Below are 16882 nucleotides of genomic sequence, written 5' to 3'. Positions count from 1 at the left end.
TTAAGTTAAATTTTTCAAAAAATAATGCTTAAGAATCATAATAAACTTAAGAATCAGAAAACTACAACAGTAAGATTTCTGATCCATGCAATTAACACTAAAACTACATATAGTCTTCCTTATCATATATATGCTAGACAACATGATTTCAAACTAATTTAAGAATTAAAATAATCATAGAAAAGCGACAAAATAACATTCAAAGGCAACAAAACGTTTAAGAACAAAACCAATGCCAGAACAAAAAAGACAACAAAAAATGATGTGGGAATTTCGGAAAATGCTTGCTAGCAAATTATCAGCGCTGCCTTATGTTCAATGAAAAAATTGCAAACCAAGGAAATTACGAAAATCTAAGAAAAAGCTGACATCACTCAATTATTTAATAACTGAAGAAATCAATATAACCAATATAAATGCAGGTGCCAAGACAGAGCTGGAATGAAACAAACTAGAATGTGAAGAACTTAGACACAATGTAGGGAACACAGTAACAAATACTAATTCTTGATTTTTGAACGTAAAAAAATAAAAGTTAAAAAAAACAAGAAAAACGGAACATTTCATTTTTCAGCATTCGAGACATAGAAGACAGTGACCCATCCGAGACAAAGATCCATCCCCCTGAATTGAACTAAAAAAGAAAAAGCAGAAAGCAAACATACGAAACATTGGAACATTTTGCAGAAAAATTATTGTAAAAATATTTAGGACTGCATTTCATAAAAAACTGTTTTTTTCATAAATTTAACGCTAAAAATGATTGAAGTTTTTACTGAAACAAAATTGAATCCCCTCATGTTGCAGAAAAAGACTAATTCTTGTTATTACAACAAAAATACAGACAAAAAACAGAAAACAGCTACAAAAATCGGATTAGCATATGTAAAATTTTATTAAAACAAAAATACATCGAGGTAGAAAGAGGCTTTGAGCATATGAATTCTCAACATGAAGTTGCCATATTAACCGATTTTTGACAAAAAGACGGCTAAAGATCCAAAAATGAAGAAATTAATAGGAAAAATGCCAAAAATAAATTAAAAAATAAAGAAATAGGTGCCTATTTTGAACTTGAAACGCGTTTTCAGGCTCTGCAAAGCACGGTGATTTTAAATTCCCAGGTTTACATTTCAAAATAGCATCGAAGAAAAATCATTTCTACAAAAAACCAAATTACAAGCAAAAAAATTGGGCCACTTCGACGAAAAAAACGGCTAAAAACGGTTATCTATGTGCCATTCCGCCAAAAACTACTTTTCAAAGTCAAAAAGTCATTCACTAAACGCAGCGCATGATAAAAAAACTTCTCTCGCTCAGAAAAAATTAGTTCATACGGCAATTTTACTCATTTTCACTTTTAGGTCAAAACAGCGTCTGAACGAATAGTACTTCCGGTAAAAAAAAACATAGCCGGAAGAATTCCGGAAACGACTCGAAGGAAAAAACTAACGCCCCTAACAAACATAAAACTTATTCTACTGATTGACCACAATAACTAACATAATGCTCATCCTACTGAATAACACTTGTCACTTTAAAAAAAATGAAAAAGAACAATGAAAAATAACTGAACAGAAAAGACGATAAAGCACGCGATAAAAATTTTACATTGAGTTGCAAGTTTAAACATACCCGGCAGACTGCCGGAAAATAGCCGCCATGGATTCTCATAACTCTATTGGGATTGAAAGAGAAGAAAATATCAACAAAAACTGATTTTTGTATAAAAACATTTTTAAGTGCGATTTATTTTGTCATTTCGTGATTGAACATACTCCTGTCTCTCAGTGTGAGGCTACAGGGTCCAGTATCAAATACCAATAAGCATTATAGATAGTAACTAAAAATTATGAGAACAAAGTTCAAGTACCGGGCATCTAAAAATGGGCTTTATGGGTTTATCCCGTTTCTATTTCTGACTTTGATTTTTTTAATACTGACTCTCTTCATTTTGAATTGCTTTGCTGAGCAGCTGCTGTTTAAAAGGACTTTGAGCAGAATGACAGTAGAGTGAAACTAGCCTAGAGAAGTCAAAAAGATTTCACGCAAAATGTCGAAAAAGCGGCAAAATGGGTAAAGCGAAAAAAAGTTCGACGAAGTGAAAAAAAATTGGACCGCTATAATAGCCGGCTGAGAAGATGAGGGCGGCCATCAAAAATACAACTATTGGCGAAAACCCATGCAATAGGTTTAGTTTTATTTCATTGAATCAAAGCAAATTGAGACAAAAACCCAACACAAATTTTCAAGTAGAATAAACGAAGGTAAAAGAAAGGAAATGAAAAACAAAACCAAAAATATTCTCTGTAAAAAAAGAAAAAAATTGGCCAAAAATTATGAATCAAGTACCATTATGCTGAATTAAAATCATTATTTCAAAAAAAAATTTTTTAGTACATCTGGTGAAGCGTCCACCAATCCAAATCATTGTCTATCTATAAAAGTAAACGAAGAACGAAAAAAATAGAAAAAAAAGTTAGAGATTGAGAAAAGTTAGTTATAGTTGTCATTAAAAAGTGCACTAAATATATTCCAACAAGACCTCTAGAAAAGCTCCTGTCAAAAGTTAGAACACTAAAAAGTAGCAAAAAGCAGACAATCAGAAGATTTCAGCAAAAATTCCAAAAAAAACCAGGAAAAATTTGCGGAAATCTTCATAAAAATTACTCAATTATCCTTGACAAAATGACTTAAAAATAAATCAAAATCATGAAAACGCATCAAAACAACTGATCTGAACTATAGGCATTCCCAAATGCTATAAAAAATTGAAGAACACAAAGGGCATTAAAAAATAACTTGAAAAAAATCATAGAAAAAATTGAGCTTTTTTTTATTTCACGGGAGCACATAGACCCGAAAAACGTTAATTGGAGCGAATATAGTACTGTAAGACTTCTAAAACAATAGGAAAGTCGAATAGGCTGAAAAAATTCTCTAAGTTTAGAAAAAAGCGAAAAACAGCAAAAAAATTAAGAAAAATAATTAAAAATTTTTCAGTTTATTGTCATTTTTCTAAACAAAAAATTCGTTTAAAACCTAAGAAAATGTAATCACTTGGTATCTAAAGACTCACTAACTAACATGCGTCTATTCAAAGCCCATACACAGCATTATAACAAAACAAAAGGCAAAAAATTGCTAAAATTCGCTTAAAATTCAGCAAAATAGCTGAAAAACCAGCAAAATAGTATAAAATTCTTACTAATGACCAGAAACGTACGAACCACTATTAAAACAACCCTCAGTATCACACAATATCATAATCAGACTTCTAAACCAAAAAAATAACAAAAAAACTTTAAAAAGCCGCACGTGAACACAAAATTTCGCTCGCTTACAGAAATTTTTTTCACATCTCAATTTCTCGCTCTCTCGAAAACAGCGGAGTGAACAAAAAACCACTCTCTTTTCGCTCCCTTCTTCAATTTTCTTCAGCACCCAAACCACTCTAAAATTTTTCACGCGTTTCATTTCCTGCTTCAAAATTCACTCCAACTAAAGTGATTAAAAAAAATTCACTTCTCCAATACTCCTCTTCGAGTCGTAAAAACCTCAAGAAAACCAATGCTCCTCTTCGAGTCGTAAAAAAACCACGATGTCCCCAATAATAGCCGCTATCGCTTCGCGGCTATTAATCATCTATTCAATGCTTTTGCAGGTTATTTTGTTCACTGGTAGATTGTACCTCAGTAACAGTCCATCTATAGCTAACATAACCCTTTAGATTATATCATATGGAGTGCTCTTCAACGACTGACGGGGGCTTGATCCTATTTTACCTAATTGTTGGGGTGGTACTAAGGGAGTTCAATTGAGTTAACGAGAGACATAGAGACCGCTATATTGATTTCAGCTGTTAAGAATGGCGAATGAGAGGGCAATTGAAATCGTGCATAAGTCAAGAATTCAGTCCAGAAAATTAAACGTTGAAGCAGAAAATCGGCGATAATTGCGTCAAACTTTGTTCCAGAGCACTTAAAAACCCTTTTCTCAAAGCATACTTTTGTACTTTCAGGACCATGACCTTAACATTTTAACAAAAGCAAATAAAACCTACTCGCAGTGAGGCGATGCCTTGTCTTGTGATGAGCTGACAGTCAAATAGGTCTATCTCTTTCAGATGGACACAGAGACAGAGGAAGTCGAGGGAGGAATCGGACACTTGAGGACAGTTGTCCAACTTGAGCTTCTCTAAATGCTGCTGAGCCCCATTCCCCTCACACAGTGCACGCATTCCCTCGTCTGTTATCTGGTCACAGTGCGAAAGAATCTAAACAACACAATCACCTTTATTTATTTGTTTCTCTTTCTACCAGCCATTATCACATAACTGCGCAATATTTTGAATAAGTCGACGATAGCTCAAATCACAGGGGACACAGGGGCTAGTACCAATGCCAAAAGCGTTAGAGATGGTCCAAGTAGCAGGCATCCAAAATTAGGCTTCATGGGTTGAGAACGTTTCTATTCTTGATATCGTTGCTGTTTAGAAAGGATTAGAGCAGAGTAAGCGAATAATATAACTAGCCTAGAGAAGTCAAAAAGAATTCACGCAAAATGCTGAACAAGCTGTAATCAAGCCGTAAACTGAAACCAATTTTTATTCGACAAAGTATAGGCGGAAGAACTGCGGAATCGACTCAACGAGTCATCATCGCGAACAATCCAGCGTTTTAAAAACTAACATCTATTAGATAAAAAAGAAACAGAATTAATCATCAAAAGCGATCTTCAAATAACGATGAAAAACAGATTGCCGGAAAATAGCCGCGATAGACGCTTGTGGCCTACCATGAATTGAAAACATAGCCGGCAGATTGCCGGAATAGCTGCGAAAAAATAGACCTGTGTGCCATATAATAGAGATAGAAACAGATACAGATCTAAATTGAAAAAAAAAATCGACGCCGCTCAAAAAACTAGGCTAAAAAGCATTCAGCTATAAATTAATAAATCTTGTTAAAATTCATTCCACAGAAGCCTTTTTTAAGGGACCTTTACTGCACATATGAATTCCTTTGACCTTAAACAAATTCAATTTAAACTTAAGTTTTAAAGTGCAAAAGTCATTTTATTGAGTGAGGTAAGTCACGTATGATCAAAATCTAATCACGCAAATAACCTAAAAACTTTCGCTAAAGCGAGTGAGAAATGACGTCACGCGCGCAAATGCCGTTAGTGAGAGGAAGAAGTCATTCAGAAAATTTGACTTTTTCAGCTTTGCTGTGTGAACAAATGTAAAACGAAAAAAGAGCGTCAGACGACGAAACAAAAAAAAACCAAGAGCACCACAATATAGCTACGCTCAGCTTACAGCTTCGCAGCTATAACAACTAAAGAAATAAGATTGAAAGATCGACCACCAGCTTATTATTAGACCACTGGACTTTTTGGGTTAGATTCGGACTGTCATTTTTATGAGACACATTTTCTCTAGAAGGAAAAAGCCCTAATGGAGATTATTTTCAAAATTAATAATTCGAAATGTCAGGGTCAGACGAAACAAGAATCTGTTATTAGACGATAAAAAAAATTAGGAGCGCAATAATAGCCGTCTGGAATTGCTGACTCGGCATTAAATATTGAAATAACTCTTATGAAACAACTGAAAAATATTAACCGGCTGACGTCGGAAAAACTGCTCTCGAATGACAGGCGGCGCAAATTAATTCAGAGGCTGCAGTCTAGATAAATTTTTCTTTATGGGTGCAAAAACTTCAGCCGAAGGTAGGATTCGAACCCCGACCTCCTGAGTCCGATTCCGTTACATCGACGTAGGTGTTATCCACTCGGCTATTAGAGCCTTGTTATGAACTCTCTAACGATCACTTTTATTTCAACAAAACTTTATTTCGGAATGCGAGCAATTGAAATCACTCAAAAATCAAGAAAAAGTCACTTAAGCCAAATATTATATAAGAAGAAAGGCGCAAAACGGTCAGGCAAGAAATTTGCATAAAAACACACACGTTTATAATGAATGCTTCTCAGTCGATAGCATTTAAATTACAACGACACTCTTTCTCTAACGCACTTCAAAACATTTGAGGGTTAGATGCTAAGCAAATAATAGCAGGTTACTAGAATTATCTGATTTTAAATAACTGAAAAATTAATAACTGAAATGACAACAATTTAAAGTTCTTTAAATTTTTGTGAAATTTCTCAACAGGAGTCTGATTTATACCACCAAAACGGCAATAAATTATTAATCAAATGTCTCTGAGCTTCTATTTAATTTCCAATAAAAGCAATAAATCGAAACAAGGGGCAAAAACAACTAAAATAGCCTAGAGGCCAAAAAACTAAAAAATATCCAAATCAACAATAGCTGGCAGATTCGCAGAAAATATCCGTGACCTGTTAAGCTTTAAAAGATAGTTTAAAAAACAGACCAAAACGAAAGTTCTTCATTAAACGTTGAGATGTTAGATTCTGATTAAGAATCTGTCTAACGTACAGCTGCTTCTATTATCTGCTCTCAACAACCTTCAATTAGAAACACACACACTCACTTGGCCTGATCTCTTTGTAAAGAGGCGTCAATTTCAGAGTGAGGAAGTCATTTTTGAGTGATGTAAGTCACGTGTGACCAAAAAATTATTCACTCGAATGAACAGAAAAACTCGCTCCGCTAAGAAATAACGTCGCGCACGCAAATCAGTTGAAATTGCACGAACGAGTGAACAAAACGCAAATTCCAAGTGATTGTGACGTGATACGGTCGTAACAAACATCTAGACGAAAACATAACCGACTAAACGTCGGAAGAATTGCTCTCGAACCACTAGTGAGAGCTCTAATCAATTGCAGCCTGCTTCAGTCGGGGGGGGGGGGAGCCTAAAGGGGACTAAAAAGTTCAATAGTGGGTTTCAAATAACCACATTAGAGGTTAACATATACCACTATTAAGATTTTTAAAAAATGGCACCAGATTCGGCGCACTTTTCATTTGACTTTTAGTATTAAATTGCCGCCAATTGTGTTCAGCTGCTTGAAATTGGGATTGAGAGAGAATTTTAGATCACGCGAAACTCAAAAAGTCAAGGGCGTAAAAGCCACTCGAAAACTCAAAATTGTCAAGCGAAAATTTTGCATAAAAAGACACACTTTTACAATAATTGCTATGAACTTCGTTCAAGAGCAATTAATAAAAAATATAGCAGGACAAGTCTTGACCTACAGTTCAAAGAATTCAGGCAGCAAAACTGCTGGCTTTTTCGCTTCACGTCCTGTTTCGGCGTAACCAAAATCATCGCTTAAAAAATTGACTTCAAAAATGGTGAAAATGTGAACAAAAAAGATAGCGCCCCAATATACTTTTCTTCGAATTGTAAAAAAGCAGAAGGCCAATAGGAGCCTCAGCTATCACTTTGCGGCTATTAAAAACACTCATTAAAATAGCCGACTCCTTTGAAACACTTTCAAAACAACCGTAACATTATTGCTATTGATAAAAATAGGCAAAAATTAGTCAAAACGTAAAACTGCTTCGAAAAGCCGCACGTGGTGAACAAGCCGCTCGCTTCGAGAAATTTTTTCTCACGTCACTTTCTTGCTCTCAAAAACAGCTGTATAAACAAAAACCCACTCCCTTTTCACTCCACTCTTCAAATTTGTTCAGAAGTCAATTCACTCCAAAATTAGTGGGTAAAAAGACACGCTTCCCATACTCCTCTTCGAGTTATAATCAGTGCAGCTATAATAGCCGGCTGAGAAGATGAGCGCGGCTATTAATTAATATAGATTTAATTAAGCAAACACGTGAAAGCTCAAGAAGCTCAATCTGACCCAAATAATAGCCACGATCATCGTTTGAAAGTAATTAAAACTTCAGTGTTAAGTACTTTGACCACCATTTGACACTAATTTTGAGCCAGCGTCTTACCAGTTCTCTAATGAAAGGACAGTTGGCTGCAAAGTTCTGCAAGGTAGCATCCGTCAACTGAAACAAGAGCAATGTTTCGAACGCATTTTGAAAAATGGAAGCTTTTGAACAATTAACCCACATATCACCCCCAAAATATGATGAGCCATACCACTACAACACATTGAAATAATGGGCACTCAATTGCAATTTAAACGCTTGTGCTAATAAACTAGGTCAGCTTTATTGGCCAATTCATAAACCCTTCAGTATATTTCATCCCAATTAGGGTGAGAGGTGAGAAGTCTCCTTACTTGATTGCACTCTTCTACGTCCAGCTTCTCCAAGTAGTGTTCCTCTGTCCGCTGCTACACAAACACAAACAACAACAATCTCACTCATCTCCAACATAGATTCATTATTCATGTTTAGGAGAATCAAGAAAAAAACTTTAAAAACAGTGAGTGCAATAATAGAGAAATGTTTTTCATCGTTATAATTTTCAAACTTTAAGGAACGCCTTATTAATGAGGTTGACAGAACATTCTGCACTGTAAAATCTTGGGGAAAAAACGCAATCTTGCATTATGTACTGTGATTGCTAAAGGATAAATAGTGTGATTTGAGCAAAACAGGAAGATAAACAGGTGAGGTCAAACAGAGCGAATAGTTTGTGACGTCACGCGTTTCAGAGGCGTGGTGGTAACATTGAGGGAGTGATTGAACAAATGTATGTATGTGTGTTTGAATTAAAAGAAGCAAAGCGGCTCACTCGAGTTAGGTGACTGAAGCCTGCATCTGTGATTGCTGCACACGAGTTCAGCTCCAGATTTCTGAACACACAGGGAAGCGTAAAACATGAATCTGAATAATAGTAGCTTATCATTCGTACAGTTATGATTAGTGCACTTAATAACAAAATCTCTTGAGTAAAATTAGCTAAAATGCTAATCTTGCTAACTTGATTAGCTAAAATGCTAACTGATCAATTTAAAGATAGTTGAAAAGTTCTGGTGAAAAAAGAGACAAAAAATTACCAATCAACGTTACATTCCAAAGTAATTGAGCCTAACAGCATGTGATATATATTGTGATATTCCGCAACCCAGACAATTTTACAGAAAAATTTCTTGAAAAACTTCTAAACAAGGGAATTCCACCAAGAATTTCAATTGACGTCATTACAGGTTCTTATATAGCAATATAATGACTTGAAGTGAAACAATGAGACCAATTGCGGCGCAATTTTCAATTCGCTTTCAGTAGTTAACTACAGCCAATTGAGCTCAGCTGCTTAAAACTGTGAATAACAAAATTTTGATCACAAAAGGGAAAAGTAACGGGCGTAAAATCACTCAAAAAGTCAAGCTAAAATTTTGCATTAAAAACACAACCGGTATCAAAAACCACTCAACGGTCGCGCAATATGATCATTATTCTAAACTTGCCTTAATTAGAAATATAGAAAAACCAAAACCCCAATAAAACTTAAAGCGTTTTTTAAAAATACACAGAGACCGTATAGCTTAGGGGTCCTGGTCAGTGTAGGTAGAGTAAGGGATGAGGAGGGGTGTGGCGTGCAGTGAAGAGGGCTTAGTGTTTGCTGTTGAGGGTCTTCTTGGGGGCACGGCGGTGGGCTGGGTAGTTTTCAGTGGTAGGTAGGTTAGGGTGGGTTGGGGACGTAGCTGCGGGCAGGTAATTGGTGTTGTCTGTTGTTAGTATAGGGTGGATAAATCTTTCTTCACGCGCGCAATAAACGATTTTCTCATTTTACGAGAAGCATTTCTATTAGGAAGTTTCATTACACAAATGAGTCTCTTTAAAAGTCTATCCATTAAGTCAATCCTTTTGAGGAGTCAAATTATAGAGTAATATAAGTCACGTATAATCAAAATTTTGTGAATAAAAAGCGAGATGAAGTCAGGATGAGAAACAGATTAAAATGAGCTGCATACAAAACCCACGAATACCACAATGAAGATAAGCTTAGCTTCGCATCGGACAAAAGATAAGAGTTGCCTATAAAGCAATTTTTACTAATGTTTCAAAAGAAATGTCAGAATGAATCAAACGCAACTAAAATAATTTCCATTGGATACCATATCTATCAAATAGTAATATCAATCAAACATCACTAAACAAAGAAGTTAAAAAAAAAAACTCTGATTACAAGCTAAAACCAAAAAGGCACCGAATTAGAAAAACATAACCAACTAAACGTCAGAAGAATTGCTCTCGAACGACTAGTGGAGCTCTAATCAATTGCAGCCTGCTTCAGTCGGGGGACGGAGCCTAAATGGGTCTAAGAAGTTCAATAGTGGGCTTCAAATAACCACATTAGAGACTAACATATACAACTATTAAGATTTAAAGTGGAAATGGCGCCAGTTTCGGCGCACTTTTCATTTGACCTTAGTATTGAATTGCCGCCAATTGAGTTTCAGCTGCTTGAAAAAGTGATTGAGAGAGAATTTTAGATCACGCATAACGAAAAGTCAACGGCGTAGAAGTCACTCGAAAAGTCTAAATTGTCAAGCGAAAATTTGGCATAAAAAAACATAGCCGGTAGAATACCCGGAAACGACTCGAATCGTCGTGCATCATAATCTCTAACCAAACCTTACCGAAATCAGAACATCAAAATTGACGAGAGAAAAAAAAACAAAAGTAGCCCAACAAACCACATTAAAGTGTTTTAAAAATGCCGGCAATTTTCTTAGGTGCGGGGGAGCTTGGTAGGGTGGGCGGGTAGATAGGTTAGGGAGGTGGGTAGTACTGGTGTAGTTGGGAGGGGGTAGGTGAGAGGTAGTTTAGGTGAAGGGAGGGCGTAGTTAGGGGGGTAGGGGTAGGTGGGGGGGGGGGGGGGGTAAGTTGGGGCGGGGGTGTAGGTAGGTGGGTGGCTTGATAGGTCGATGAGGAGGGTAGTGCTGGGGTAGTTTGGGAGGGGGGGGGGGGGGGGGGGGGGGTTAGGTGGGGGAGTAGCTAGGTGAACGGAGGGGGTAGGGGTAGGTGGGGGTAAGTTGGGGGGGGGGGGTGCGGGGGAGGTGGGGGGGGGGGGGGTAGGTAGGTGTTGGGGGTAGATAGGTGGTTGCGGGGGGGGGGGGGTTTGTGCGGTCTTTTTTTTAAATTAGGGGTGACTTATATAGGAAAAAAAATCCCAAAATGACCTCTTCACCTTGAAGATTATCAGCAGTTCCTAATTACTATAATACATTACAATCGACGCTACTATTAAAGTCCAATGCTCGAAAAACAGAAGTCAACAATCAAAAACGGAGGTACATGCTCGAACAGAAATAAGTCAAAATTCAAATCATGAACAAACTTGCTTTTTGCTAAAAAAAACCTGTAAATCTCAATACTCCTCTTCGAGTCGTAAAAAGACACAACATACGTTTACAATAATTGCTATGAACTTCGTTCAAGAGCATTTAAACACGATCAACACCAAATACCAGCGAAGCTCAAAACTACCGCATATAAAAAACCAACCAACGTGGGACGTATAGCTCTCAAACGAATGGCGATCTGTTTGCTTGGTCATTAGTTAGCTGAGGCTTAGAGAGGCTAGCTTTAGGTTAATTGAAGGGGGAAGCATGAGGAGAGGTTCGAGGGGGAGTGGAATACCATGAAATTGTGTCTCTTAAACAGTTTTGGTGAATTGCATGCTTAGAGAAGAGTGAGCCGAAACAATCTGAAAGAAATCAATGTCCTCAGGCGATACCAGTTCATTCCATGTTTGAGGACGGAAATTCAATTGGTGAGACAAATAAAAAACGATCAGTTGGAAAATTGATAGTATAAAACTAGAACAAAAGTTCTCACAATCAGGAAAATTTGGTCACATTCAACAGTACCCCACGAAATGCAATAAACTTTTTCTGAGAGCAATTGAAGGCGCCATTCTAATCAAAATCGTTACACAGAAATGAACTTAACTAAATATAACCGTCTAAACGTCGGAAGAATTGCTCTCGAACGACTAGTGGGAGCTCTAATCAATTGCAGCCTGCTTCAGTCGGGGGGGGGGGGGAGGGGAGCCTAAATGGGACTAAGAAGTTCAATAGTGGGCTTCAAATAACCACATTAGAGGTTAATATATACCACTATTAAGATTTAAAGTAAAAAATGACACAAGTTTCGGCGCACTTTTAATTTGACTTTTAGTATTAAATTGCTGCCAATTGAGTTTAGCTGCTTGAAATTGTGATTGAGAAAGAATTTTAGAACACGCGAAACGCAAAAAGTCAGGGGCGTAAAAGTCACTCGAAAAGTCAAAATTGTCAAGCAAAAATTTGGCACAAAAAAGACACGTTTACAATAATTGCTATGAACTTCGTTCAAGAGCAATTAATAGTATTGTGAATCACTTCACATTCAGCAAGCAAAAAATATTATTGACCTCAAAAACTTGTTTACAATCAGTGGCTTCCGCAAACCGTTCACGTCCAGCGTACTAAACTTGTAAGACAGCTGTGTAGAGACTTAATGTCCACACCTTCATCAGTTTATCCCGTTTTAAGTCGAATAGTTAAATTGGTCAGAAGAATAATCGATGAAACAGCCAAACGCATTTAAAGGAACATCAAGAACCAAATAATTAATACAGACTCCTTTCATGTATCACTAGAACTGTTTCCTACTCCTTTGTGAGTGATACAATGATCGTTAAAGTAGTGTTGGTAGAGATATTGGTTTTGGGTCTGACCTGATGTTGAGACAGTTCTGGCCGAGCGCGAGGAGGGACTGGTCGGAGATGGCAGGGATCTGGGAGAGACAGACGGTCTCCAGCTGAGGACAGCCCTCACACACTCGTGTCACACCCTCGTCTGTCACTCTCTGGCAAAAAATATTCCATAGAATAGATAATAGCAGCGATCGCCGGAAAATTGCCAGACTTAATTAAATTTAGCTATCGGCTAATAGTTGAAAAAAATATATAGACGGCAGACTGCCGGATAAGCTGCCAAAGAATAGACTTGCGTGGCGTATAATAGAGATAGAAACCAAAACAGATATAAGTTGAAAAAGTTATCGACGCCGCTCAAAAAGTTATGTAAAAAATTCAGCGATAAATTAATACAGCTTGTTAAAATTCATTGCGCAGAAGCCTTTTAATTAGGGACCTTTATCACACATACGAGTTCCTTTGACCTTAAACTAATTCAAAAAACTAAAATTTTAAAGTGCAAAAGTCATTTCATTGCGTGAGGTAAGTTACGTATGATCAAAATGTAATCACGCAAAAAAATCAAGTCCTGACGTACAGTTCAAAGAATTTTCATTGACTAAATAAACAAGTAGACCTAGAACAGACTATGAGTGAATTGGAAAAACCATTTCGAAAAACAATTAGATCAAAAAAATTTTAAAAAATCAAGGTCAAAATGCGGCATGTGAACAAAAAACCACTAGCGAGAAATGGAAATTTGGTTCACATGAAAAACTAGGCCTAGAATGAACTATGAATGGATCGGGCAAACCTTTTGAAAATATTGATCCAAAAATTGAAAAAAAAACAGTTAAAATCAAAGTGAAATTGCCGCAAGAACAAAAACCACAACCGAGGAGGCGAATTTTTGTTCAAACACCGTTTTTTAACTCTACTTAAAAATTAGAGCGATAAATTTCACGCCGCAAAACCACTCGCTTTTTCGCTCCACTTCCTGTTTCGGCGTGACCAAAATCACAACTCCAATTTGACTCCAAAAATCATGAAAATGTGTGAACAGATCTTAAAAAAGACAGCACGCCAATACAATTCAAATTCCTTGAATTGTAAAAAACCAAGAGCACCGCAATATAGCTCCGCTCAGGTTACAGCTTTGCAGCTATAATAAGAGTAACCAATATTGGATCAACTGGAAATCAGTGACAAAAGCCGGTTTAGAGTCCCCTGCAATATAACGACGGATACTAAACTTTGCTAAAAAGAATAAAGCGACAGAATTCCGAATAGAGGTGCGAATTTGGGTAACATAGCCGTCAAATAGCAGAAAAATTGACAAAATGTGTTCTAATTTGCTTCTAAGTGTCCAAAAAAGTTCTAAATTGGTTTGCAGTATCAATTAGAGGCCAAAAAAATACTTCCAGCAGCTAAACTGGAAGCTATTAAGCTTAATAGTAATGCCACCTAGCAATCGCTCTGTTGAGTTTCGATAACCTAAAGCAATATTACCGTGCTTTATCCCGTTTCTTTTGAATTTGCATTTGCTCTTTTGACCTTGACCGTTTTCTCTAAAATTGCGTAATTCAATAAAAGAAAAAATTTAAAATCCATTGAGTTGAAACAGTGAGGGGTAAGTCAGGAGTCAAAAGTGAAAATGGTGACTTATGTAAAACGAAAAAAGGTAAAGCAAATTGAAAAAAACAGCAAGACAAGTCCTGCATCACAATCTACAGAACAGAATCAACGAATAACCTTAACATCAACCATTTTATAGCAACATCAATTATTAGTGTTGTTACTTTGTCAGCCAACAAAGCATATGAATGAAGGCGCAAAAAATGACAAAATGTTTTAAATCTTTAACAGACTAACGTCGGGCGAATTGCTCTTATATGAGCGGTTGGCTTTGTCAGTAGCTAGCCACGGGGGTGGGTTCGCCAGGGTGCTGATGGGGGTGGGATAACAGTGGGGGGAGCAACAGCGGGGGGAGTGGGGGCAACAGTCGGGGGGTCTTCAACCTCTAAGAACCGCCCTTCACACCATAATTATAAGTCTCCAAAACAGTTTGAGCTCAAACAGAGCTGAAAAGCTCTAGGAGCACTTATTGCCCGCTAGGAGCTACCGATTTATCCTGTTTTTGAGGACGAAAATTCAAATGTGTCAGACGAACAACCGGTCGAGCGAAAATCGCATTAAAAAAGACCGACAGGACCAATATAATTGCTAGAAACTTCGTTTCAGAGCAATTAAACATAGCTGGTAGATTGCCAGAAAATAGCCACAATAGCTTTGTAGATCTGCAGTTTCAATAAAAGAAAAAATGAAAGAAACAGACGAAAAATTTATTAAATGCTCAGGTGTTACATTTTGATTAAGAATCTGTCAAACTTACTGCTGCTTCTAATAGCTGCTCTCAAATAACCTTCCATTACATTGAAACGCACTCACATGACCTTATCTCTTTGAATTAAAGTAAAGAAAGGTCATATTTCAGAGTCAGGAAGTCATTTTTGAGAGCGAGGTAAGTCACGCGTGACCAAAATCTTAATTCAGCAAATGAACAAACACTCGCGCCAATAAGGGTGAAAATGACGTCAGGCGCGCAATTCAGTTAAAATTGCATGATCGAATGAGCAAAAAGCAGATTCGAAATGGTTGTGACGTCATATGGTCGTAAAAATCTTCTCTAACAAAAATCTGGTCTACTAACAGCAATAAAAAAACCAAGAGAAGGCCAATAATAGCCCCAGCTATCACTGCGGCTACTAAAAACATAATTATCCAAAAAGCGACGCAAAAGCAACGACGACAAATCAACGCGAGGTAAAAGCAACGACGACAAAAGAACACTTTATTTAACTATTTACATTATGATCCTTAGAATGCATGCACTAAAGAACAACCATGCCAAAAATAGACAAAAGCCCAAAAACCAAAATTGGCAAAAAAAACACAGTCCATTTGCAAATAGCGACACAAAAGTAAAAAACCGTATAGCTATATAAAAAAATCAGTCACCACAACAGAACGAAGAAATTTGCGGTATTTTTTAAAAATTCAATTAGGTGAAAAAAGGAGAACACCAAATGAAGGCAAAATTCAAAAAATACCAAACAATTCAAAATCAATTGATAACTAAGCCATCAAAAATAATCTGTAAGAACCGAGGTCGGTTAATTGAACACAACAACACGACACTAGAAGGACGATGATAACTGTTATTATTGATAGTAAACGATGAGACAGCAAGAAAAACAATAAACAGCAGAACTCAAAAATCCAACATTTTTTGATAAGAAAATGAGTGTTAAAGTCATGAAAACAACTGGTATAAATTTGAATAAGTAATTATATTTATGTCTCAGGAGCAAACAGTAAGACGTGTCGTTAATAAAATTAATTGATAAGACAAAATTCACAAATTCAAATGTTCTTAAACCTTTTTCAAAAACAAAGTGTCAAAGCTACTAGCTCAACACTTGAAACATTATTTAGGTCTTTGTTCCTCATTCGCAACCAATGACACCTGCCCTTAATAAGTCCAATTGAAGACAACAACGTGAGCAACGCATACAGGCAAACTCCAAACATTCGCTAACATTTTTTGAAAACAACAAGTGTTGAAGTCACAGAAACATTTAGCTATGAGCTGATACGATTAATTTGATTGCCGTAGGCCTCATTAGCAAGCAATGGGTCCTGAAATTATTGGGATAAACTTCTAAGACAACAGAAATAAGGAAGATACGGGCAGACAAAAAATTAACCTAGATTTTATGAGAAAAAATTCACAAGAAAAAACCGGTTCAGGGAGAAATATTCGCCTAAATAATAAAAGTTGAGAGGAAACGGTTACGATTAATAAACACAAAAATTGGTTTGACGAAACCAGCGATGTTGTTTACAGAAGGTTAACAGAGAAGGATTTTACTTGTTGAAGATCATCCTCGCAAAACCTTATCACGATAGGCCTTTGTTAGACAAAAGTATTTCATCGGCCTGAAAATACTTTTAACTGAACTTGTTGTACAAAGTGCAGAAGCTATTTTGTTGGGTAAGGTCTAACTTGCAAGGTTCTTGCTAATCTTAAGTGAGGACGGACAAAGTTGATTTAATTTAAGCAATTTTTTATATACATAAACCGTCCAAGGTCGGACGAATGCTCTCGAACAACTGGCGAAACGAGAGAAACTTTTATGTTGCAAAAAATTCTGACTAGGATGATCTCGGATGAGCGTCGCGACATTACCCACTCTATAACGCCTGTTACGTATGGTTTAAACTCAAAATCGGTTTTATTTTAGCAAAAGACTTCATTTCTGAATTTTCGCAGTTCAAAA

General features: G+C 36.6%; 1 protein-coding gene across 1 annotated transcript in view; it reads right to left on the bottom strand.

The window, feature by feature from the left end:
• Positions 1-16882, bottom strand: part of LOC142343244 (uncharacterized) — a 53604-nt gene that overhangs the window by 14409 nt on the left and 22313 nt on the right. Inside the window, exons 10-14 of the mRNA XM_075395020.1 lie at positions 12582-12712; positions 8646-8706; positions 8188-8241; positions 7895-7951; positions 4064-4276 (exon numbers count right to left, since the gene is read on the bottom strand). Of these exons, the coding sequence (XP_075251135.1) occupies positions 4064-4276; positions 7895-7951; positions 8188-8241; positions 8646-8706; positions 12582-12712 (516 nt within the window). The remainder of the gene's footprint in view (positions 1-4063; positions 4277-7894; positions 7952-8187; positions 8242-8645; positions 8707-12581; positions 12713-16882) is intronic.

The sequence above is a fragment of the Convolutriloba macropyga genome, chromosome 7, assembly GCF_964194025.1.
Source record: "Convolutriloba macropyga chromosome 7, txConMacr16.3, whole genome shotgun sequence".
NCBI classification, from domain to species: domain Eukaryota; kingdom Metazoa; phylum Xenacoelomorpha; order Acoela; family Convolutidae; genus Convolutriloba; species Convolutriloba macropyga.
This window is presented reverse-complemented; position numbering and strand designations above follow the sequence as displayed.